At 45.7% G+C, this 24,480-nt stretch overlaps 1 protein-coding gene across 3 annotated transcripts in view; it reads right to left on the bottom strand.

Annotated features, from left to right (window-relative positions):
• ATP8A2 (ATPase phospholipid transporting 8A2) overlaps positions 1–24,480 on the bottom strand; it is a 690,440-nt gene that overhangs the window by 589,933 nt on the left and 76,027 nt on the right. For 2 of the 3 annotated variants that reach the window (XM_084650563.1, XM_084650564.1), the window contains exon 2: positions 23,150–23,294. In XM_084650563.1, the coding sequence (XP_084506689.1) occupies positions 23,150–23,294 (145 nt within the window). Of the gene's footprint in view, positions 1–23,149; positions 23,295–23,692; positions 23,751–24,480 lie in introns of those variants that run through there. The other variant, XM_084650565.1, reaches the window with a different exon arrangement.

Below are 24,480 nucleotides of genomic sequence, written 5' to 3' on the forward strand. Positions count from 1 at the left end.
CTTAAGGACTTGTTCCATGATTTTTCCAGGGAGTGAGGTGAGGCTGACTGGCCTGTAGTTCCCCAATCCTCCTTCTTCCCTTTTTTAAAGATGGGTACTACATTAGCCTTTTTCCAGTCTTCTGGGACCTCCCCCGATCGCAATGGGGTTATGTGGAATAAGAAAGTATGTTGCATTTGAGAAGGGAGGGTTCTCATTTAAGGGGTTGCATACTGCCTGTACAGAGTGCGATTCAGCTCAGTGGTAACTCCCTGAACGGCAACCCTCAGGACGGAAGCTGTAATATAGGCAGGTCTCCCCCAAACAAGGAGGAAGAGGGAAGACTAAGCACTAAGTCAGCACCTGTTACAAGATAAATTACTGTGTGGATCAGTGGTCAACAGCATTAAAAAGGTAGGTGTTCAAATATTCCACTGGAAGAGATCTGCCTCCTTAACATCTGCTACATAATTTAGGACCAATTATGCTCTGAGTTATTCCACTGGAATTACTTTGGATATATTTCAGTGCAGCTGAAAATAGAGTATGGCCCATTGTCTCCACAACAATGCACTAAGATTTTCTAAAAGCAACTCCTATATAATTTGAACAAATTACTTTCATTCATTTAGTTCCACTCATTACCATGCTACTCCTAAGCACTAATGATGAGTCATCATTTGATAATATTCATATAGATACTAGCAAACATTGTAACCTGTTTTTTTGCATGCAAGAATGATTCTTCATTTTCCAACCTCAGTATATTTTTTGTATAATTAAACAAATTTCGGTTCCTGTATTTCCCACCACCTCTCCCTCCCCACAAAATAAATATCCTGTGCCACGGTATTGCAAAACTTGGCTGCATTGAATTATCCTGCAAATGGCCAGGAAAGTTCCCAACAACAAAGCAAGTGCATGGAGATTGCTCCTCGCATTTCAGGCAGGCAGATCTGGAGGTAAGAGGGGTTTGTTTTTTAAAAGTAAACAATCATATTTACAATGGCAGAGACATCTGGGATCCATCTTTCTTCCTCATTGCTTGGACGATTTTTATTTAAAATATGGGTTATTTGGAAACGCTGGACCTGAATGTTCTTTAAATTTGTCTTCTACAGGCTTCAGTGGGAGAAAATTAAATAAGAGCTATACTCAGACACTTGTATTCATACCTGCCCAGTGCTGATTAGCAGTGACATATCGACCTCTTGTCACAAACATTCACCCCACTGCTGTCTATTCAATATTTCAGGGTCCATTCTTGTACTTGAACATACTATTTTATAGTTTAAATATAATACTTTGTGCCCGTAAATTAAATCAGGACTAGGCTGCAGCGGTGGCAGAGCTCAGTACTGTCATTCAGAAGACCTGGATTTGATTTATGTTGGCCTCCCTCCAGTGTAAAATTAGAAGATCCAGTTTGTAGCCTCCAGGCTCAGTCCCCTTTGTTTCTAAAGTCCAGTGTCAGAACAGCAGCTCCTGCATCATGGTACACAACCAAAAGCACTGGCAACATGCTTAATACTTGGCTTCCTCTCTCCTTAGGGTTCTATTCTGAAAGGAGAACTTGGTACAAATTCTTTATTCCCTGAAGACTATGTAGAACAGACTTCCCTACTCTGCTCAACCAACACGCCTTAGTAGAACTGGAGAGACAGCTTCTAAGGATGAGAGGGTAATTCAGTCTCCATGCTCACTTAATCATTAGCCTCTTTGCTGAAACTTGGAATTGGACTCAGCCTGTCAACACATTCACACAGACCTACAGCTAGTCATGAGATAATTTTATTAAGTAGCTACTAATTAGGTCTGGGTATAAACAAGTGACCCAGAGATGGGAAGCTTTGTATTCCATTAGCAGTCCTAAAGCACAGTCTTGGCAGGCACAAAATCTGACTGTTTTTTTTTTTTCAAATTGGGTCATAGATGATTACCTCTGCTCCATGCTATTCCCCTAATGCCTTGTCTGACAATATGGTTATCATCTGAATTATGGTAGTAGCTTCTACAGGCCTAACAGATCAGGTCCTGGCTGCGCTAGATGCTGTACAAACACACAGTAAGAAAGAGCTCCTCCTCCAAAGAGCTTACAGTCTAAACAGGCAATATAGGCATAGGATGGGAGGGGAAAGAGGCACAGAGAGGTGAAGTGACTTGCCCAACATCATACAACAGCTCCATGGCAGAGTTGGGAACAGAATGCAGGTCTTCTGAGTCCCCATCAAGTACTCTATCCCCTGACCTGCACTGCCTCTCTGATCTGCAAACAAGGCAAGTCACATTGGGCCCTCATATATCTCTGTGTCAAAGGGAACAGTGAGGCCATTCTAGAAACCTCAGCCCCTCATCCCTTCCCATTTCAACCGTTGAAACTACAGAGGAAAACTCCATGGAAAAGCCTCAGCCTTGCCTATTGCCAATCCCTTGATCTCAGTACTCCTATTCGCTGCTTTAGAATGCAAACTATTTTTTTAAGGGAGGAGAAAAGCGGAGGTTGCAGAATCATTAGAAAAACAAGTTCCTATTTTAGTGATGGTAGCAAGGAATGATAAAGTAGCAAAATAATGAATCTAAAATGCTGGCTCCATATTCCAAGTGTACTTTACTAGATGATGCCTCCACTGTATATACAGTAAGAGCTTTAAAGAGCATACAAAGCAACTTGGGTTGGGGGGAAATCAATCAAACAGAATTTATAGTTCGGAGAGTACTAAGTATTACTGTTTTATCCTTAAATGAAACACAAACCTAAGCACAAAAGGTTTCATTTTAAGACCATTTACGTGCATTGCCCGAATCATTATTTGGGGCAATGCTTATTTTGCATTTCCTTTATACCTGTCGTGTTATTTTGCATTTGATATAGACATTGGCAAAGGTAGCAATGAAGAAGGCACTGAAGTAAGAAGCACTCCAGAAACCAATCTTTGAAACCCAATCTGCACTAACATCAAGTCAGTCAGTTGCTAGTTGGTATTTTGGGGATGAGGACAAATTTGGGGCCACAATCTGGAGAGACTAGTGGTCGGGAAAGGAGAGGAATACGGATTGGATTAGGAGGCTACAGTAACCAAGATGAGCGATGAGGGCTTAGACAATTTTTTTTTTATGCACGCCAGACAAGTCTTTTTTGCCATTGGAACAGATAGGAAGAGTCAGATTTTCAAAATGTTGTGGAGAAAGTAGCAGCAAGATTCAGGGAACCTTCCTCTTCCAAGAAATGGTAAGATAATTGTGGCTTGGCAGCACTGGCATTATCTGGGGTCCTGGGATACTTTTGTAACCCACACACCTTCAGGGTGTGGTGTTCGGTCCCATCTAGTGGCACCGAGACCACTTAGAGAGAAAGAGATTAATGAGTCTGCTCTACAGCCTTAGCTAAAAACATGAGCCTCTACCGCATGAGCTAACAGCCACATGGCCCTTAACTAAGGCTATAGAGCAAACTCATTAATCTCTCTCTCCCTAAGTGGTCTCGGTTTCACTAGATGGGACAGAACACTACACCCAGGAGCTGTGTGGGTTAGACTTTATTTCAGCTTCCCCATTTATATCAGCTGCTTAGAACCAGCACATCCTTCACAATCATTTCTCTTAAGCAGCACTACCTCTGAACAGGAACCTCTACTATCCCCTTTCTTTCCAACGGCTGACCCCCCATTTGGGAACCTCTGTCTCTGCTCTGGACACCACTCCTGCATTTCTCTTTGTGGCCCAACCATCCCACGTTTCATTCCTGGTGTTAACCTACTGAACTCAGTGGAGTTATTTATATCAGGGAATTAATTTATAACTGACAAGATGTTAGAAGAAGAGACAGTGGAGAGCCGGTAGGATTGATTTGATCATAGGGAGAATTGCCTTTTGCAGTATCTTGTACTATAATGACTCTGTGTTGTGATTTTCAGGGATTGGCCCTATGAGCCTAACCCCATACTCCGCATGCAAGAAAAATTCACACTATGGAGTTTTCTTCTGTAAGGAGTACGTAATTAGGCCCCTGGTCCTAAGGATGCACAAGAACAAAGATATCTCTATTGTAGAAAGAGCTAAATACACATTTTTTAAAGTAGCTCAGTGATCGGACAAGATCATTTTGTAGAGTGCCCTCCCAAATATTCTGAAGCAGCAGTCCAGAAAAGCCCAGAGCATGGTGCTGTCAATTTTAATGGAATTATAACTAAATATCATTAGTTACCAACAAAAAAAAATTATAGAGAACTAAGGTTAAAGGTGTGTTTCAATGGAATCTATCTACACTTTAACAAAAATTTTACACCTTTAAAAAACAAAACAAACATAAGCAAGTCTTGAAGTGAACAGATAAAGGATCCAGCTAGTTCCCTGCTACAATATGCTAATTTTCATCACTTACTACTACCCCACGCAACTTGCACCATTTGTCCCCTTTCATTGGTCCTTCAATGGAAATGTGCTGTTGAATGTATACTACTGATTTTATACATAGCTTATAAATTATATATTGATTATATGTGTAATAAAGATTTCAAAAATAATATAGTCCCAGAGCATACTAAGTTATGTCAGTTTTCCCTACATTCTCGTAGCATGATACAGATCATGAAGTGTGTTGACTATTCTGTCATAATCAAGTGTCAGCATACACAAACTTCATGGGTTTGGGTATTTAACTCTGATTATTATTTAGCAATCAGTATTTTGGTAGTTATATTGTGTAGGTGATAGTATTCTAGTATTTGGGAACTAGAACCGTGAATAAGAAATGGGAATTTATAAATCAGTAATTTATTGTGTGTTCATTTTTCAGATGTCAATGGGAAATGTAAGGGTAGGTGAGTAGCATATATCAGGTGGAGTGAGAGAAGGATGAAGGACTACAGGGCAGTGGAAAAAGTCTGGAACTCTTAACTGTTCCCTTCATGACATTTGGGTTTCACAAAAAGTATAAAATAATTTTAAATAGGGTTGCTATTTATGTTTCCTACGAGGGGAGCTCTGCTCTGACAATTCTTATGAGGCCCACCAAAGCAGGCTTCTCCTCCTCCAGACTTCAGCAAGTCCATAGGAAGTGTGTGTGGTGGAGGGGAGTTATACCTGTGTGGGATATTGGGGTAGTGGAGAAGAATGGAAAGGAAGCTTTTATCCATATTGAAAACTAATTGTTTTAATTAAGTTTAACACAGATAAAAACCCTCTGCTTTTCCATGCCCCACTCTGTTCTCCTGCCCTCTCGCCCCCAGCCTGTACACACTCATCCTCCAGACCTTTCCCAGTTTCATGTATTTCCCCACTACATCCCCTTCCTATTCTGCACTCTCCCACTTCCTGTATCTGTTACTCCCCTGATTCCTGCATTCCACAGCGCCAAGCTACCAAGTCTTCCTAGTCCCAGTCCTCCTTGCCCACCATGTCCACCTGGACATCCCCTTCACATTTCTCACCCCACTCCCCAGTTTTTGCCTGGATTCAATTAGCAGGTCAATTTTAAACATGTCTCTGTATACAACCAAAAACGCTCTTGTGCAAGGGTGGCCCAAGCCATTGTCACAGGCAACAAAGGCAGAAGAGAGTCCAAGGGGGGAGTAAAGAAACATAATACTGTATCCTGCCACCTGCTGGGACACCGAACTCTGTGCAATTTCAAAAATCGGCTTCTTTTTGGGGTCGTTGTGGGTGAAATTGGGACTTGGAAAAACTATCAGGCTTATCAGGGGCATTAGCCTTTGTTCCATAATGCAATCCTGGCCAGATCCTAAGTATCCTAAGATCCTGACCTGGCAATACCTATACATTTATTTAACATTATTGACTGCAATGAGGCTACTCACCTGTCTAAAATGTCTGTAGAATCAGGGCTGCTGCACACAAACCTATGCCATTTATTTCAAAACCAAAACTCCCACTTGACTTCAGTGAATCATAGAATATCAGGGTTGGAAGGGACCTCAGGAGGTTACCTAGTCCAACCCCCTGCTCAAAGCTCAATGGCTCAAGTTTAGGTCCTCAGAGAGCAGAGCCAGCACCAACTTATGCTACTGTCAGATAAATACTGTTACTGTGGGGAAGCACAGCAGGTATCTCTCGAATGATATTTAACTACATCTTACCAGCGTAAGGCAGCAAGAGATATTAAAGCACTCAGAGAAGGATCTAAAGGTGCCCCCTTTACGATAATGACTCACTAATGAATAACAGGAATGCTCCACATCCCAGGATTATGTACCTTCAGATCTACAAATTATTTTGTACAGAACAAACTTTTTGGCAGTCAGTGTTTCATATTTATTCATACATAGACAGCATTTGTCATTAGCTAGCTCATGTAACTCCTTTTGCATAAGTGGCAAAGATGACATTTTAGGCTTTTTCTTGACATTTCTTTTTGTCTCACAGAGTTTGGTTACATAAACAAATTCAAATCATCCAGGGCAATAACATTCTGGAAACTTACAACAAAGAGAAGGCTCTGCTTGTATCACATAGCATAATATTTTCATATCAATCATTAAGATATTATACTCCAATGTTACAGAATTATGGTAGATGTAAGTAGCACTTAATGTCATTAATGTTGAACCCCATTTTCAGCTGATTCTAACTTTCTCAGATAAATCCCTTTTGGAGTGAACTATTCCATGAATTCCCAATGGTTATTTTTAAAAGGAGAAAATGAGTAAAATCAGTTCTGCTACTTCTAAATTATTCAAATATGCAAAAAAATACACTTTTTCATATGCTTTGAAAATAATTTTAATGCTATAACAACTCAAAATGGCTATAGGTACTAACTTCAAACTTGTCATTTTGTAGATCTAAGAGGTAAAAAGAAAAATAGGCTAGTCCAGAAGAAAATCAGTTATGTATTTTCATGGTTTGAAGTGTTTTTAAGTTGTGAATTCAAATATGACCATTAAAATGTTTCTACAAGGTTTCTTGCTGAACTTTTTAACTAGAGCAGTTTCTAATACTGTATGCATATGCAAATTAAGGATACCATGGTTAAGAATGTAGCTGCTAAACTCTGTTCCTGAAGAGCTCCTAAACTGTGCAAGACTGCAGTTCTGATCCAGATCAAGGCAATACAAGAAGAGTTTGAAAATTTCCCAAGCTGAAAAGCTCCAGATTTCTCTTAACACCCTCTAATCCCATAGCTCTTCCTTCCCCTTAGTCCCCACAGGAAATTAAATGCAAAGAGGAAAATACAAAGCTATATCAATGCAACAATAAGGACTGAAAAATCTCACACTCAAAAGACAGGAAACTCCAAAAGCTGACATTGCTCGTGAAACTCTAATTTAACCATGTTGCATCTATTAGTATTTTCTATTCTTCCTTCCCATGTTCAATTTAACGTTTAACATATTGCATGTATTATAAATGTGCACACCATAACAAATATAAGAGATATAATGTGGCAATATTAACTTTGCTAGCCCTAGCATTAACTTGTGGGTGTTTCTGACATATCAGAGAGATAGCCGTGTTAGTCTGTATCAGCAAAAAAAAAAAAAAAAAACAAAACTGAGGAGTCCTTGTGGAACTTAGAGACTAACCAATTTATTTGGGCATAAGCTTTCGTGGGCTACGTTTTAGCCCACAAAAGCTTATGCCCAAATAAATTGGTTAGTCTCTAAGGTGCCACAAGGACTCCTCGGGGTTTTTTTTCTGACATATCAGTTTTTCATTTCTCATCCTTAATGATGCATAAACCATAGTTATTTGTGAATACAATAACTATCTTCTGCTTTCCTAAGCCATCTTTTTATCTAAGGATCTCAAAGTAGTTTAAAAAACTGAACTTCATTTACATCCACAGGTGCAGCATGGTGCAATATGCAGTGTGGGTCACCGTGCCTTGGAGCAATTCATGTTCAAAAGTTTAAAGCTGACTTGGTGGTGCAAAGGGAAAGAACATCAACTCCTCAGTTCAAAGATCCTCCACAGAGCACCACTTGCCACATCTGCTCCCTAAGTAGTGCCCCTCTTCTGAAGCCACACTGGCCAGCTCCAGGCTCCCCAGCAGAGCAAGTATTTTAGGTGTCATGCCCCACTGCAATTCCCTTCAAGATGGGTTTACCACCAAGGGGGCCTGCCATCCTGAACAGAAACAGTCACGGCCCAGGGCTGAATTTAGTCCATTAATAAATTAAGCCCCACTATGCTGCTATGATACCCATTTCCTATGAGTTAAGATGAGGCACAGAAAGTTACGGTCATACTGGTAATTAGGAATAGAATTGGGAATAGAATCCAGGAGTCCCAGACTCTTACTGTAAATCACCAAAGTCAGTGAGTTTGATTCTCTTTTCCAGCTGGAGGAATAGGGGGGCCCTTCTCCTCCTGTTATCAAGACCCCAGTTCTGTCTGCTTAAGCTGCCTTTTTGTTTCCCCTATCCTTATGTTAGCTGGACTCCATTTTAGTCTACTCTAACTTATGTCCGGCTGCTCATAGCCCTCTGGCTCTGAATAGCAGAGTGCAGCAGCACTCCAGGATGGGATGGCAGGCCCAGGACTTCCTGATGCTTCCACTGAGAAGATTCAGCCCCCTACCTCATTCAATGCAGGGACATGCTTTTACAGGTGTGTTCATAAATGAAAGCAGATTCCAACTCAAAGCCCAAAATATGAAACTACCAAAGATGCTTCAAGATATAAGGCCCTATCCAGCAAATCCTTTTATTCAAGTGAGGTGTCCTACTGAAAGCAGTGGAAATAAAAGCCAAGGTGAAAAAAAGGACCAAAAATCCTATACAAACATATCAACCAATTCTCAGATCAAACATATGGGCCAAATTCCACTCTCAGACAGTGGCTTTGGAACAATTTTTTATAGTGGAGGTCCTGAAAGCCCTTGAGCAAAACTGTAAACCCTGTATACAATGGAAACCACTTCCAGCCAGAGGGTGCTGCTGCACCCACAGCATCCCTAGTTCCAGCACCCCTGCTCTCAGAAAGCGTGGAATAAGTCTAGGGTACTAAAAACTCCACTGATTTCATGATTGAACTGTAACATATTTCCCTTTCCACTCCACATGCTTTGCTTTTAACAATAGTCCTCATGCTGACAGGGATGAATTGAACTCCCTGGGAAGTCCACCTAATGCTAATAAGTTAGCAGGTTATCACTGCAGAATATCCCAAGGCTAATCTCTCTACTACCCCATAAATGGAGCATGCCATTTTCACAGCACTCAAAGCTCCCTTTCTATGTCAGTTTAAGAACAGAAAAGATGGAATGCATAATTCTTACATCAAGATAGCATCAAACAGAATGGATGAAACTGGGAGTTACACTTGGGATAAATCTGGCCAAAGATGGTTATGTTTGTGTATGTTGAGATTTTTTATGACAAATTTTAGTGCAGAGAATTTTTTGGGGGGTGACAGGTAACACTCTCTTCCAATTAACATTTTAAAACAAATAAATGGGCAATTGCCACTGTAATATATACACACAAGAGTTAATGTTTATCCCACTTAAGCATAGCATTTGATACAAATGTAATGTAGTGTGATAAATTAATCCTAATAAGATCAAATGAACTATTTCCTTCATATTACAAAGGTAATGCACCTACTAAATATTAATACAAGCCGCATGAAATCCTGTAAGACTGTGAAAATGAAGAGTCAATTACTACCTCATTTACTGATTACCTTTTAATTTTTATTGAAGTATATTATTTGTCAAATCATAGATAACAAACTTAATTTCACAAACAGGACACAAAGTTTATAAGCCGAATTCATGCCTGGTCTATGTCCATCTCTCAGTGGAGTTACACCAGGAATTAATTCAGTGTTCTTGTATCTTTTTATTGTTACAGCTTAATCAACTTTTCTTACTATTCAATGTTATCTGCCAGTTGCTAAGATAATGGTATGAAAGTGTCACATGTAAAAATTTGCTTATACAGGCTATCATCCACTGAAAACACATGCCAATCCTCTAAATAATCCATACATTAACAGGAAAATTAATCCTTTTAAAAAATAATGGTTCCCTCTACAGAGCCTAATCCTGCAGTCTTTACTTCAGGCAAAACTGACTTCAGTGGGAGTTTTGTCTAAATGTGGATTGCAGGGTTTTGCCCATATTTAGGAATAAATTATAGAATTAAGAGACTGTAACATTGCTACAGAAATAAAAAGTCTATCTCACAAAAATAATTTCAAAGCTTCCTCTGGTAGTGTCCAAGAAGAGAGTTACAAAATAAAAAGGGCTGTACTGAATATATACTCAAGACTAGTGTGTAGCTTGGCATAATGGGTATCAGGTTTTTGAGAAAGAAACGACAGTATTTTTTACTCCTAACTTTGCGCATTCTGGATATTTGGTTAAACATCCTGCCATCCAAGCAACAGGACTCTCCTTGCTGTTTGTTCTCTTTATTGACACAAACCCTCTACAAAAAAACCAGACATAGTTGATTAGTATTTTCAGTTATGAATTTATTGACAGCTAAGATGGTTTATGAACCAGAACGACCAGGAAAAGCTGCACAAACTGCACAGAAACAGGGTATTGTTTATAACACAGCCCCATGTTGGCAATGTTTCACTGCAAAATGTCATTGCCACAGTAACACAAACATCTTCTCGCTGACAATAGAAGTAGTGACTATGTACCTAGCCCTACAGTCAGCTGGAAACTTTGAATAAAAAAATATAATAATTGGTTGTGGTAGTTAACTTGGAAATACTAACTGTCCAACAAAGGAAGGGTAGCAGTAACTGAAGTCAATGGATATACCCCACTCACCTAACTGTGTTCCAGAAGTAAACTGTCAGTTTCTTGCCAACGCTCTTGTGTGTCAGATCCTTATTACAATATAGGTAAAGGAGCCACATTAGAACTAATTAATGCAAGATAGCTAACTAAAAATACAGGGAGGATTCCACCTTTAAAAAATAGCTTAGTATAGCACAGCATCTTCACTTTAAAGTGATTAGAAACAAACTTCTGATTTTTTAAAGTTAAATTTCTTATCATTAGAACTATGTGTGTTCAGGCTCTGATGAGAAAAAACAAACTTTATTTATACGGTTAATGTATATTGCTGTACCTGTAATCCATTTTGACAACACACTTTTCAAGGTCTTCCTACAAAGCAATGTATAGAAAGAGCCACAATTCAGGCAAAAGCCTGGTTAAACAAATGGCCCGGACCTCCTTCTAGCCCACTCAAATATGCTACATTTCAGTCCACAGAACTCCGATTTGTCTATACTAGGAAATTTTCCCTATATTTCCCTCCATTTCCATTGGTTCACCTCCACCAGAGGTAGAAATAGTGGAGGCAGAAGGGCACATAAGGCCCCGCAGCCAGCACTGTAACCCCCATTTTGTGTGGATCTGCTCTGAGCCATGAGTTTACACCATCTGAAAATCTGGTCTGTGGTGCTTAAAACATCGGTGGACTGCTCCATAGCTGCTATAACTAGTAAAGCTGAATGGGTGGTATCAACAGTGGGAGACTTCAGAAAAAAAAGGAATTCTACTGTACACACAACATGTATGGGCCAAATGCTGGTGGATGTGCTCAGTTTTGACTCAGTCCTTATTCAGGCAAATTCCCCACTTCAGCAAATGGGTGTTTGCTTATGTAAAGACGAAGTCAAAACTGACTAAACACTTATGCAGTTGCGCCAATGTTTGTTGCCTACATTAGTGGAAAAAACAGCTTTGTTTGTACAAAGCCAGGCTGTACTTTTTAAGCATTGGCTTCTAAGGCTGAAAGTCTTCTCTCTCGACCCCCTGCCAGCGCCCGAGACTGCTTGCTGGGGCCCCCACCCTGGCTGAGGGCCTGGGCCCCCTGAACCACTTGTGGCTACCCTGCCTAAAGGTTAAAGCCTTCGACTGTGTGGTGCCCCACCCTGGCTGAGGGCCTGGGCCCCTGAACTATAGGTGGCCCTACCCTGCCTACAGGTTGGGGCTGGATCCTCTAATTTCGTCATTTCCGAAGCATGTGTAGCAAAGGGGCTTGGCCTCCCTCACACACCACAGCAAGGGAGAGCCACACCTATCTACCTGCTTACAGCATGTATGAGGGTATGTCTACACTACGGAATAAGGTCGAATTTATAGACGTCGGTGTTTTAGAAATCGGTTTTATATATTCGAGTGTGTGTGTCCCCCCAGAAGATGCTCCAAGTGCATTCAGTGCATTAACTCAGCGGAGCGCTTCCACAGTACCGAGGCTAGAGTCGACTTCCGGAGCGTTGCACTGTGGGTAGCTATCCCACAGTTCCCGCAGTCTCCGCTGCCCATTGGAATTCTGGGTTGAGATCCCAATGCCTGATGGGGCTAAAACATTGTCGCGGGTGGTTCTGGGTACATATCGTCAGGCCCCCGTTCCCTCCCTCCCTCCGTGAAAGCAAGGGCAGACAATCGTTTCGCGCCTTTTTTCCTGAGTTACCTGTGCAGACGCCATACCACGGCAAGCATGGAGCCCGCTCAGGTAACCGTCACCCTATGTCTCCTGGGTGCTGGCAGACGCGGTACGGCTTTGCTACACAGTAGCAGCAACCCCTTGCCTTGTGGTAGCAGACGGTACAGTACGACTGGTAGCCGTCATCGTCATGTCCGAGGTGCTCCTGGCCACGTCGGCTGGGAGCGCCTGGGCAGACATGGGCGCAGGAACTAAATTTGGAGTGACTTGAGCAGGTCATTCTCTTTAGTCCTGCAGTCAGTCCTATTGAACCGTCTTATGGTGAGCGGGCAGGCGATACGGACTGCTAGCAGTCGTACTGTACCATCTTCTGCCAGGCAGGCAAGAGATGAGGATTGCTAGTAGTCGTATTGTACCATCTTCTGCCAGGCAGGCAAGAGATGAGGATGGCTAGCAGTCGTACTGTACCATCTTCTGCCGAGCAGCCATGAGATGTGGATGGCATGCAGTCCTTCTGCACCGTCTGCTGCCAGCCAAAGATGTAAAAGATAGATGGAGTGGGTCAAAACAAGAAATAGACCAGATTTGTTTTGTACTCATTTGCCTCCTCCCCTGTCTATGGGACTCATTCCTCTAGGTCACACTGCAGTCACTCACAGAGAAGGTGCAGCGAGGTAAATCTAGCCATGTATCAATCAGAGGCCAGGCTAACCTTCTTGTTCCAATAAGAACGATAACTTAGGTGCACCATTTCTTATTGGAACCCTCCGTGAAGTCCTGCCTGAAATACTCCTTGATGTAAAGACACCCCCTTTGTTGATTTTAGCTCCCTGAAGCCAACCCTGTAAGCCGTGTCGTCAGTCACCCCTCCCTCCGTCAGAGCAACGGCAGACAATCGTTCCGCGCCTTTTTTCTGTGCGGACGCCATAACAAGGCAAGCATGGAGGCCGCTCAGCTCACTTTGGCAATTAGGAGCACATTAAACACCACACGCATTATCCAGCAGTATATGCAGCACCAGAACATGGCAACGCGATACCAGGCAAGGAGGCGACATCAGCGCGGTCATGTGAGTGATCAGGACATGGACACAGATTCCTCTGAAAGCATGGGCCCTGCCAATGCATGCATCATGGTGCTAATGGGGCAGGTTCATGCTGTGGAACGCCGATTCTGGGCTTGGGAAACAAGCACAGACTGGTGGGACCGCATAGTGTTGCAGGTCTGGGACGATTCCCAGTGGCTGCGAAACTTTCGCATGCGTAAGGGCACTTTCATGGAACTTTGTGACTTGCTTTCCCCTGCCCTGAGGTGCATGAATACCAAGATGAGAGCAGCCCTCACAGTTGAGAAGCGAGTGGCGATAGCCCTGTGGAAGCTTGCAACGCCAGACAGCTACCGGTCAGTTGGGAATCAATTTGGAGTGGGCAAATCTACTGTGGGGGCTGCTGTGATGCAAGTAGCCCACGCAATCAAAGATCTGCTGATATCAAGGGTAGCGATCCTGGGAAATGTGCAGGTCATAGTGGATGGCTTTGCTGCAATGGGATTCCCTAACTGTGGTGGGGCCATAGACGGAACCCATATCCCTATCTTGGCACCGGAGCACCAAGCCACCGAGTACATAAACCGCAAGGGGTACTTTTCGATAGTGCTGCAAGCTCTGGTGGATCACAAGGGACGTTTCACCAACATCAACGTGGGATGGCCGGGAAAGGTGCATGATGCTCGCATCTTCAGGAACTTTGGTCTGTTTCAAAAGCTGCAGGAAGGGACTTTATTCCCAGACCAGAAAATAACTGTTGGGGATGTTGAAATGCCTATATGTATCCTTGGGGACCCAGCCTACCCCTTAATGCCATGGCTCATGAAGCCGTACACAGGCAGCCTGGACAGTAGTCAGGAGCTATTCAACTACAGGCTGAGCAAGTGCAGAATGGTGGTAGAATGTGCATTTGGACGTTTAAAGGCGCGCTGGCGCAGTTTACAGACTCGCTTAGACCTCAGCGAAACCAATATTCCCACTGTTATTACTGCTTGCTGTGTGCTCCACAATATCTGTGAGAGTAAGGGGGAGACGTTTATGGCGGGGTGGGAGGTTGAGGCAAATCGCCTGGCTGCTGGTTACGCGCAGCCAGACACCAGGGCGGTTAGAAGAGCACAGGAGGGCGCGGTACGCATCAGAGAAGCTTTGAAAACCAGTTTCATGACTGGCCAGGCTATGGTGTGAAAGTTCTGTTTGTTTCTCCTTGATGAAACCCCCCGCCCCTTGGTTCACTCTACTTCCCTGTAAGCTAACCACCCGCCCCTCCTCCCTTCAATCACCGCTTGCAGAGGCAATAAAGTCATTGTTGCTTCACATTCATGCATTCTTTATTCATTCATCACACAAATAGGGGGATGACTACCAAGGTAGCCCAGGAGGGGTGGTGGAGGAGGGAAGGAAAATGCCACACAGCACTTTAAGCACAGCACTTTAAAAGTTGACAACTTTAAAATGTATTGAATGACAGCCTTCTTTTTTTGGGGCAATCCTCTGTGGTGGAGTGGCTGGTTGGCCGGAGGCCCCCACACCGCGTTCTTGGGCGTCTGGGTGTGGAGGCTATGGAACTTGGGGAGGAGGGCGGTTGGTTACAGAGGAGCTGCAGTGGCAGTCTGTGCTCCAGCTGCCTTTGCTGCAGCTCAACCATACACTGGAGCATACTGGTTTGGTCCGCCAGCAGCCTCAGCATTGAATCCTGCCTCCTCTCATCACGCTGCCGCCACATTTGAGCTTCAGCCCTGGCTTCAGCCCGCCACTTACTCTCTTCAGCCCGCCACTTACTCTCTTCAGCCCACCACCTCTCCTCCCGGTCATTTTGTGCTTTCCTGCACTCTGACATTATTTGCCTCCACGCATTCGTCTGTGCTCTGTCAGTGTGGGAGGACAGCATGAGCTCGGAGAACATTTCATCGCAAGTGCGTTTTTTTTTCTTTCTAAGCTTCACTAGCCTCTGGGAACGAGAAGATCCTGTGATCATTGAAACACATGCAGCTGGTGGAGAAAAAAAAAGGGACAGCGGTATTTAAAAAGACACATTTTATAAAACAGTGGCTACACTCTTTCAGGGTAAACCTTGCTGTTAACATTACATACATAGCACATGTGCTTTCGTTACAAAGTCGCATTTTGCCTCCTCCCACCACGTGACTACCCCCTCAACCTTCCCCCCTCCCTGTGGCTAACAGCGGGGAACATTTCTGTTTAGCCACAGGCAAACAGCCCAGCAGGAATGGGCTCCTCTGAGTGTCCCCTGAAGAAAAGCACTCTATTTCAACCAGGTGACCATGAATTATATCTCACTCTCCTGAGGGTAACACAGAGAGATAAAGAACAGATGTTGTTTGAATGCCGGCAAACATACACTGCAATGCTTTGTTCTACAATGATTCCCGAGTACGTGTTACTGGCCTGGAGTGGTAAAGTGTCCTACCATGAAGGACGCAATAAGGCTGCCCTCCCCAGAAACCTTTTGCAAAGGCTTTAGGACTACATCTAGGAGAACCGCAAATGCCAGGGCAAAGTAATCCTTTCACATGCTTGCTTTTAAACCATGTATAGTATTTTAAAAGGCACACTCACCAGAGGTCCCTTCTCCGCCTGCTGGGTCCAGGAGGCAGCCTTGGGTGGGTTCGGGGGGTACTGGCTCCAGGTCTAGGGTGAGAAACAGTTCCTGGCTGTCGGGAAAACCGGTTTCTCCACTTGCTTGCTGTGAGCTATCTACAACCTCATCATCAATCATCATCATCTTCTTCATCCCCAAAACCTGCTTCCGTATTGCCTCCATCTCCATTGAAGGAGTCAAACAACACGGCTGGGGTAGTGGTGGCTGAACCCCCTAAAATGGCATGCAGCTCATCATAGAAGCGGCATGTTTGGGGCTCTGACCCAGAGCGGCTGTTCGCCTCTCTGGTTTTCTGGTAGGCTTGCCTCAGCTCCTTCAGTTTCACACGGCACTGCTTCGGGTCCCTGTTATGGCCTCTGTCCTTCATGCCCTGGGAGATTTTGACAAAGGTTTTGGCATTTCGAAAACTGGAACGGAGTTCTGATAGCACGGATTCCTCTCCCCAAACAGCGATCAGATCCCATACCTCCCGTTCGGTCCATGCTGGAGCTCTTTTACGATTCTGGGACTCCATCATGGTCACCTGTGCTGATAAGCTCTGCATGGTCACCTGCAGCTTGCCACGCTGGCCAAACAGGAAATGAGATTCAAAAGTTCGCGGTTCTTTTCCTGTCTACCTGGCCAGTGCATCTGAGTTGAGAGTGCTGTCCAGAGCGGTCATAATGGAGCACTCTGGGATAGCTCCCGGAGGCCAATACCATCGAATTGTGTCCACAGTACCCCAAATTCGAGCCGGCAACGTCGATTTAAGCGCTAATCCACTTGTCAGGGGTGGAGTAAGGAAATCGATTTTAAGAGCCCTTTAAGTCGAAATAAAGGGCTTCATTGTGTGGACGGGTGCAGGTTTACATCGATTTAACGCTGCTAAATTCGACCTAAAGTCCTAGTGTAGACCAGGGCTGAGGGTGCACACTGCTCCATATGGCATGCCTGGCCACCTCTGCAGACTGGTGCAGAGGAAGGTAGAACCATAGTTCCAACTCCTCCTTCCCCATTTTGGGATGGATTGTGCTGCTATGGGCAGTGGCCCTGGGACTGTGTCCTGTCTCTATGCAGGAGTCAATAACGAGAAGGAAGGCTGCTACCACCCTCCTTCTTCACCTTTAACTTGAGTATAGGATTTGGAGATGTACTGGGTGAAATTCACCCCAGTGTAAAAGTCCTGCACAAGGTCCTATCCCCCACTTAAGAAATGTGTTAAGAGCTAGAGTGATGTCGTACAGCTTTCTGCAGGCTCTCTTTCATCATGGATGAAATTCACCCATAATAAGAGACATTATTTCACCCACCACTGAAATACTTCCACCTCTAGAGTGAAATGTAGCAAGTGTTTAACAATAACAATACATAAGCAAAAAACCTTGAGGAATATTTCTTCCTTGAGGAATGTCAATATCTGCAAACTGCTCTGAAATAGATTAAGACCGCTACAATAGTTTTTTGTAGTGTATTAAATTTTTATCACAGGTGCCTTTCAGAACCTGTGATAAAAAAAAAGCAACAATGTAACATTTCAAAATGTAATGTTGTTCTGAACTCCAATAAGTGCTCTGTTTTCATATACTTGCTTGGCTTTATTCAGTTCTCAGCAGTACAAAAACAATACGACTGGCTATTGTTTCTAACAGTAACCAAGAATATTATTCATTTATTGGAAGCTTAATAACAAAGTCACACATACAAGCACAGAGCTGTTTATTGATGCAGCATTTCACTTTTAGAGGTATGTTGATCAACAGTACATGGAGTACTGCACTTATTGACTTTTTAAATCATATTTTCAACCACAAATCCAGAGCGTTCTGCTAGATCAGCATTGCTACAAGTAACATGGAAAATACATAAAGCTATGGACTCAAGATTTTAAAACATTTTGAGAGTATCAATCACATTTTAATACACAGATTGTCTTTATGACAATCTTCCCCCCTATTCACAATCACATAGACCACCTCCTCCCATTTGCAAGTGCATAACATCCCTGTGGCAATTACAGCTCTTGTTTATATGGCAAAAATATCCTATAAGTATTTAATATATGTTTTATTTCTTTTAGTACAGTTTCGGAGCTGGAAATAAGGAGTCAGCACCATGTGATCAGACTGCTCTCTGTCCATAACCAGCAAGTGATCCGTACACCACAGCTTGAGAACCTCTCTAAGACAGCGTTTTTCAAAGTTCGGGTCACAACCCAGTACTGGATCGTGGCATGTCAGGCACTGGGTTGCTCTGGTCAGCACTACCGACTGGGACACTAAAAGTCCCATCGGTGGTGCTGCCCAGCTAACGCAGGCTAGTGCCTACCTGCTCCAACACCACGCTGCGCACCGGAAGCAGCCAGCAGCGGGTCCGGATTCTAGGCAGGGGGGCCACGGGGCTCCGCACACTGCCCCCACCCCAAGCGCCGGCTTCCTGCCAATGGGAGCTGGGAGGGGTGGTACCTGCGTGCGAGAGCCAGACCTGCTGTGCGGTCTGCGGTGCAGGACAGGCAGGAAGCCTGCCTTAGCACCCCTGCTGCACCTCTGACAGGGAGTCGCCTGAGATAAATCCATACCCCAACCCCACACCCCAATCCCCTGCCCCAGCCTGAGCCCCCCCCCAACCCGGAACCCCTTCCTGCACCCCAAACCCCTCATCCCCAGCCCCACCCCAAAGCCTGCATCCCCAGCCCAGAGCCCTGACCCGCTCCTGCACCCCAACCCTCTGCCCCAGCCCAGAGCTCCCTCCCACACCCTGAACCCCTCATTCCTGGCCCCACCCTGTAGCCCTCACCCACACACCCCAACCCTCTGCCCCAGCCCTGAGCCCCTCCTACACCCCAAACCCCTCATCCCCAGCTTTGTTGGGACATGGGCATCAACAATTTTCTCCAACTGGGCCCCCCAGAAAAAAAGTTTGAAAACCACTAATCTAAGATATATGGATGGCCTTATGGCTGAAGCACAGAACTTGTAACAACAAGAACTCTAGCTCTGTCTGTGCCAAAGCCTTCCTGTGTGAAAGTTACATCACCTCTCTGGATGCCAGTGTGCACACCTGTAAAATGGGGATAATACTGCCCTGTCTCACAGGGCTCCTTGAGGCTTATGCCATTGTTTGTAAAGCACATTTTTTAAGGTAAAACTGAAGGACCCTGGTCTATTATCTTCTTTCCTGGGATGATTTCCCTTCTGTCCATTCAGAAGATGACAGTTAATCTCAGTACATAAGAAAAATCTCATCTGCAGAATACCAAAGAAGTCCCACAAGATTCATGTTCCAAGACTGTAAGCCCAAAATTCTGCTCTCAGGGTTGTTGATGGGAGATTTTTACAGGCAGAATAAGCAAAATATTGGAAACAAGATCCACCATATGTATTAGAGAGCAAAATTCTGCCCTTACTGATTATGCCTTTTTTATACACCTACTTGCAGAGGCTGAACCTGCAATCCTGACACAGGCAAAATCATGGGACTGTGTCCAGGCTGCAGGATCAGGCCTACAGTTTGTAAGTATCAATTTAAACAAAGATCGCACCAGTTATAATAGCTGTTGTAATCAGAATTTAGTACTAAAATTTGCCATCAGATCCATAAATATGGTTTTGATCATCTGTTATTTAGTTATCTGGCTGCATCACGGCATTATTACCTAATCTCTGCAAAAAGTACTACTAATTGCAAACCATTAAAAACTGCATTATCTAAAGAACTGGGAACTCAGCATAACTGCTTATTATATTTATTTGTTCTCACTTCAGAGACAGTGGATTTATAGCACTGCTTCTTCCTTTTGCTGCTCCCAGGACACACTTGGAAACGAGATGTTTCATCTCTAGGGGGTTGTCCTGGTAAAATACTCATATAAATCATTAAAACAGCCAAAGTGGTTTTGATTTTATTTTTGTAAGAACAAAAGAACATGCCCTTCCTGAGATTTCACTCAGTCCTTGCTCAAACTCTCACTGAGGTTAGCCCATAGACTGGCCATCATCTAGGACAGCAGTTCTCAACCAGGGATCTTGGGGCCATGTGGGGGGCCATGAGGAGGTTTCAGGAGGTCCACCAAGCATGGCCAGTGTTCGACTCACTAGGGCCCAGGGCAGAAAGCTGAAGCCCTGTCGCAAGGAACTGCAGCCCACCACCTCCTCCACCTGGGACTGACGCCGAAGCCTGGGCAACTTAGCTTCGCGGTGCCCCCTGTGGCGTCGGACCCTGGGCAACTGCCCTGCTTGCTACTCCCTAGCGCTGGCCTTGGATTTTATATGCAGAATAACAGTTGTGACACAGCTAGGCCATGGAGTTTTTATAGCATGTTGGGAGGGCCTCAGAAAGAAAAAGGTTGAGAACAACCTTTTTCCATTTGCAGACCCCTAAAAAATTTCAAATGGAGGTACAGACTTCTTTGGAAATCTTAGACATGGTCTGCAAAGCTCCACCTGGGGTCCACAGATCACTGCTCTGTGCAGTCCAGTTGGGCTGTGGTATGATACAGAGCGACACTTCCTCAAAGGGAGCTCCTAGGTGACCAAGTGAAATGGGACTGTGCACCACCCCTTAGGATGGTGCAGCGGGCTCTGCCTGTGTATTTTTCCAGCTCTGCCCTTGTGCTCCTGTGCAAGGGACAGCCACAATCTGAGGCACAAATTCTCCTCACACTTCCCCCAAAGTCCTTTTTCAACTGGAGGAGGAGGCATCAAACCCAGAAGGCAAAAAGGAATGTGCCTGCTCTTGGTGTGTTTGTAGAGGAGGTAATGAACAGTGGATGTAGGCATCCTCCTAAATAGGGGAAAGAACCTACAACATGCCTCAGCCAGGTCTGTAGTAAAGAAGGGTATAACCTGAATCCGAGGTGCCTCAAGGTATCACAGCAGAATTCCAGTCAGTCAATGTGTGGCAGACACCTCATGGAAAGGGAGCATGAGCTGTGAACACCAAGCTAGCATTTTGACTTATTCCTGGTGGGGGAGTGCCCCTATAGCAGTGTTTTTCAAACTGTGGCTCGCGATCCAGTACTTGGTCGCAGAATGTAAGGCACTAGGTCACGGCAGCTCTGGTCAGCACTGCCGACCGGGCCTTTAAAAGTCCCGTCGGTGGTGCTGCCCGGCTAAGGCAGACTACTCCCTACCTGTTCTGATACTGCACTGCACCCAAGAAGCAGCCAGAAGCAGGTCCACTCCTAGGCAGGGGGCCACGGGGCTCTGCGCACTGCCCCTGCCCCAAGCACCGGCTCCGCACTCCCAACGGGAGCTGGGGGGGGGGTGCCTCCTGGCGAGAGCCGAGTGGAGCTGCTTGCACACTTCCACCTAGGAGCCACACCTGCTGCTGGCCGCTTCCAGGGTGCAGCGTGGTCCACAGTGCCAGGACAGGAAGGAAGCCTGCCTTAGCAGCCACGCTGCACCGCTGACTGGGAGCTGCCCGAGGTAAGCCTGTGCCCCAATCCCCTGCCCCAGCCCTGAGCCCCCCCCAAACCCCTCATTCCCAGCCCTCACCCCACACCCAAACCCTCTGCCCCAGCCCTGAGCCCCTCCCACACCCCAAACCCCTCATCCCCAGCTTCGTTGGGTCACGGGCAATGTTCCCTCAAATTTTTGACAGGCCGTACGCGCAAAAAATTTCTTCTGTGCAAATTTTTGACAGGCCGTATGTGCAAAAAATTTCTTCTGTGCAAACCGTGGTGCTTCTGTGCAAATCTTTGTGCGCGAGGTGTTTCACCGTGTGCGCAGGGTTTAGGATCTGTGAGGGAACAGTGGTTGGGGCATCAACAATTTTCTTCAACTGGGTCGCCAGAAAAAAAGTTTGAAAACCACTGCCCTATAGCCCAGGAACACCCTGTGTCTGAAGCAAATAAAGAAAGAGACAGAAGAACTGCTAAATAAAAATCTCCCTAGGTAGTACTTTGCCTAAACAACCTTTTCAACATGTACTGGATGGCTCTCAAAAGGCAGCTATGGGTGTGCAACAGTTCCCCAACTACAGTAACACAGTAACAGTAACTGATCTCTTATTGTTTATTTTAACCAACCCTCTCTCCTATCCCCCCCACCCCACTGTATTTCCTTTTTGCATGCAATTTAAGACAGCCTAGGACAACAGAATCTGCCTCTCAAAAACCTGCACACTTTGGTCAATGTTCACTTTCTGCCCTTCACCCTGCAATGGTCTACCGGAGACAGAAAGGAGCACAAGTGCTCTCGATAACTAAAAACAAAATTTTCTCAGCCCACAAACAGGCATTTAGCAAGAAGGAAACAGTGAAGTGGAGAAAGTTACAGAAAAGCTAAAGATCTTCCACATTCTACACAAGTTCATCAGAAAGATCATTGGCCATGATCTTTTAATTATTTGGGCTTATGTCCCACACAAATATGTATATTACTGGTATGCTAGCCAGTTAAACTTGTATTACTTCCTATTACTATTATGTCACTTTTTAAAAAAAATCTATAAAAAAGGTATGTCTTTGAAAACAGTTACAAAATGCAAATATGTAGACTCCAGGAGGCCTCTTCCACATAGTAGGCCTAATTCTGACCTCTCTTGCACCAGTTTTGCCCCTAAGTAGCTCCACCAGAGTTACTTCTATTTTACATCAGGAGAAGTGAGATCTGATTTAGACCTACTATCTCTACATCTCATCCACTATTGCCTTTCATCTTTGGGGCTGCAAGCAAGAACCCTGGGTTTTAATATCACCTGTGATTAGCTCTCACAATTGTGCTCCAAGGAGTCTTGTAATTCTCTCTCACTACTGTGCCAGGAAAAGTTTACCACCTGTAACTGACTCTCTCATTTTTGTGCCACAAAGTGATTCCACTGTAAACGACCTGCCTTTCGCTCGTCTCTCCCTCTGCTTGCAGCTCCCCTCTGGGGCTGCAGCCACCCCGAGTCCGCACACCAGCTACTGACCTGACTACACTACCACACACGGGTGTCCAAGAGGCAGAACTTCACCAGCAGGGAGCCGGCTGAAGCATTGCCTCGGCCCCAGGCTGCTCTCCCCAGAGGAACACAGGGACCTGCAGCGTGGCCGGGGTTTTCACGGGCTACCCCCGCCCCGGCGCCGCTTCGCCTGGGGATGAGCGCGGGGCAGGCGCGAGGGAAGGGGGCAGGGGGCGCCCGCGCGAGGCGGCCGCGCGCTCTTACCTGACCCGGTTGTCGCGGAACTTGCTCTGCTGGGGCTGGTTCAGGTAAATGGTGCGGGCGGCTGCCTCCGCCTGATCCGCTGAGGACGTGGCTCCGGACATCTCATCATCCGCCTTCTTATAGCCCGAGGGGGAACAAACGGGTCCTGCAGGGAACAGCAGCAGAGAGCGCCCGAGTCAGCGAGCAGCACGGGAGAGACTCAGAGAAGCGGCGGGGGCTGGGGGGGGGGGGGCGGATGCTGCTGCTGCCCAGTGCACAGATCCCGCCTGTGCCTCGGGCTGCGCCTGCTGGGCTGCAGCCGCTGCCGCCGGCAGCTCTTGGCCCCGGGGGAGCCGGCTAGCAGCGGCAGCAGCAGCCCGGGCGTTGCACGCCCCTGTGGCCCGGCCCTGTGTGGGCAGAGCCGCGGCACAGAGAGGAAAGCTGCTGCCTGACCGCGGGAGGCACAGCCCCTGCCCTGCTCTCACCGAGGCCGCTAATCATAAACAAAGTAAGAGCGACAAAAGGAGGCACCCCGCCCTGCCCGTCGCAGCCGGGTGAACCCACCCTCCTGTCAGCAGCAGCAGCCTCTGCCGGTCCCCAGAGCCCCTGCACATGATGGTGCCTTAGTGGGTATGGGGGGGGGGGGTAACGTGAGTGGGAATACATGAGCTGGGATTGGCCCTGGCAACGGGAACCTCTAGAAAACAACACACCCTGGGGATTAAAGAGGGAGAGGGGGAGAGAGAGATGATAGACTGAAGCGATCTTGCCTTTAGGAGTTTCCTCCCTGGTGTTTAGCCAAAGCAATGGCTGATGATGAATAATGCAAGCTCCAGTGGAAAAAGCGCTCACAAGCACTAGTGTAAAGGAGGCTCACCTAAGGCGATGTACTGGGGAGAGGCTGTAGCAGCGTCTTTCTTGCCAGAGAGGGCTTCCCAAGTATATGCTTCCTCTTGCTGCTCATTTGCTTTAGATAGGGTGACCATACGTCCCGTTCTGGCCAGGCCATCCCCTTTTTAAGCCTGGTCCCGGCCGTCCTGCCTTTTTTTCTTTTTTTTTTTTTTGGCAAAAGTGAGCATTTGTCCCGTTCCTCTTGCAGACTTGATCAGCTTTGTCAAAAAAGTGGGGTGCAGTGCAGAGGAACATGTGGCGATACCAGCCCTGCATGGGCAGGGGAGGGTTTGGGCCAGCCCCACATGGTGTCCTGTTTTCCCTTTGGGAAATATGGTCATCCTAGTTTTAGGAAGAACACAAATATGAGGGGAAGGATGGTGGTGGGGCTTAAGCAACGGAGTGAGTGTCAGAACACCCGGGTTCTGTGCTTATCTCTTGCCACTGATTTCCTCTGATGT

The sequence above is a fragment of the Lepidochelys olivacea genome, assembly GCF_965140295.1.
Source record: "Lepidochelys olivacea isolate rLepOli2 genome assembly, chromosome: 1".
Classification (NCBI taxonomy): Eukaryota; Metazoa; Chordata; order Testudines; family Cheloniidae; genus Lepidochelys; species Lepidochelys olivacea.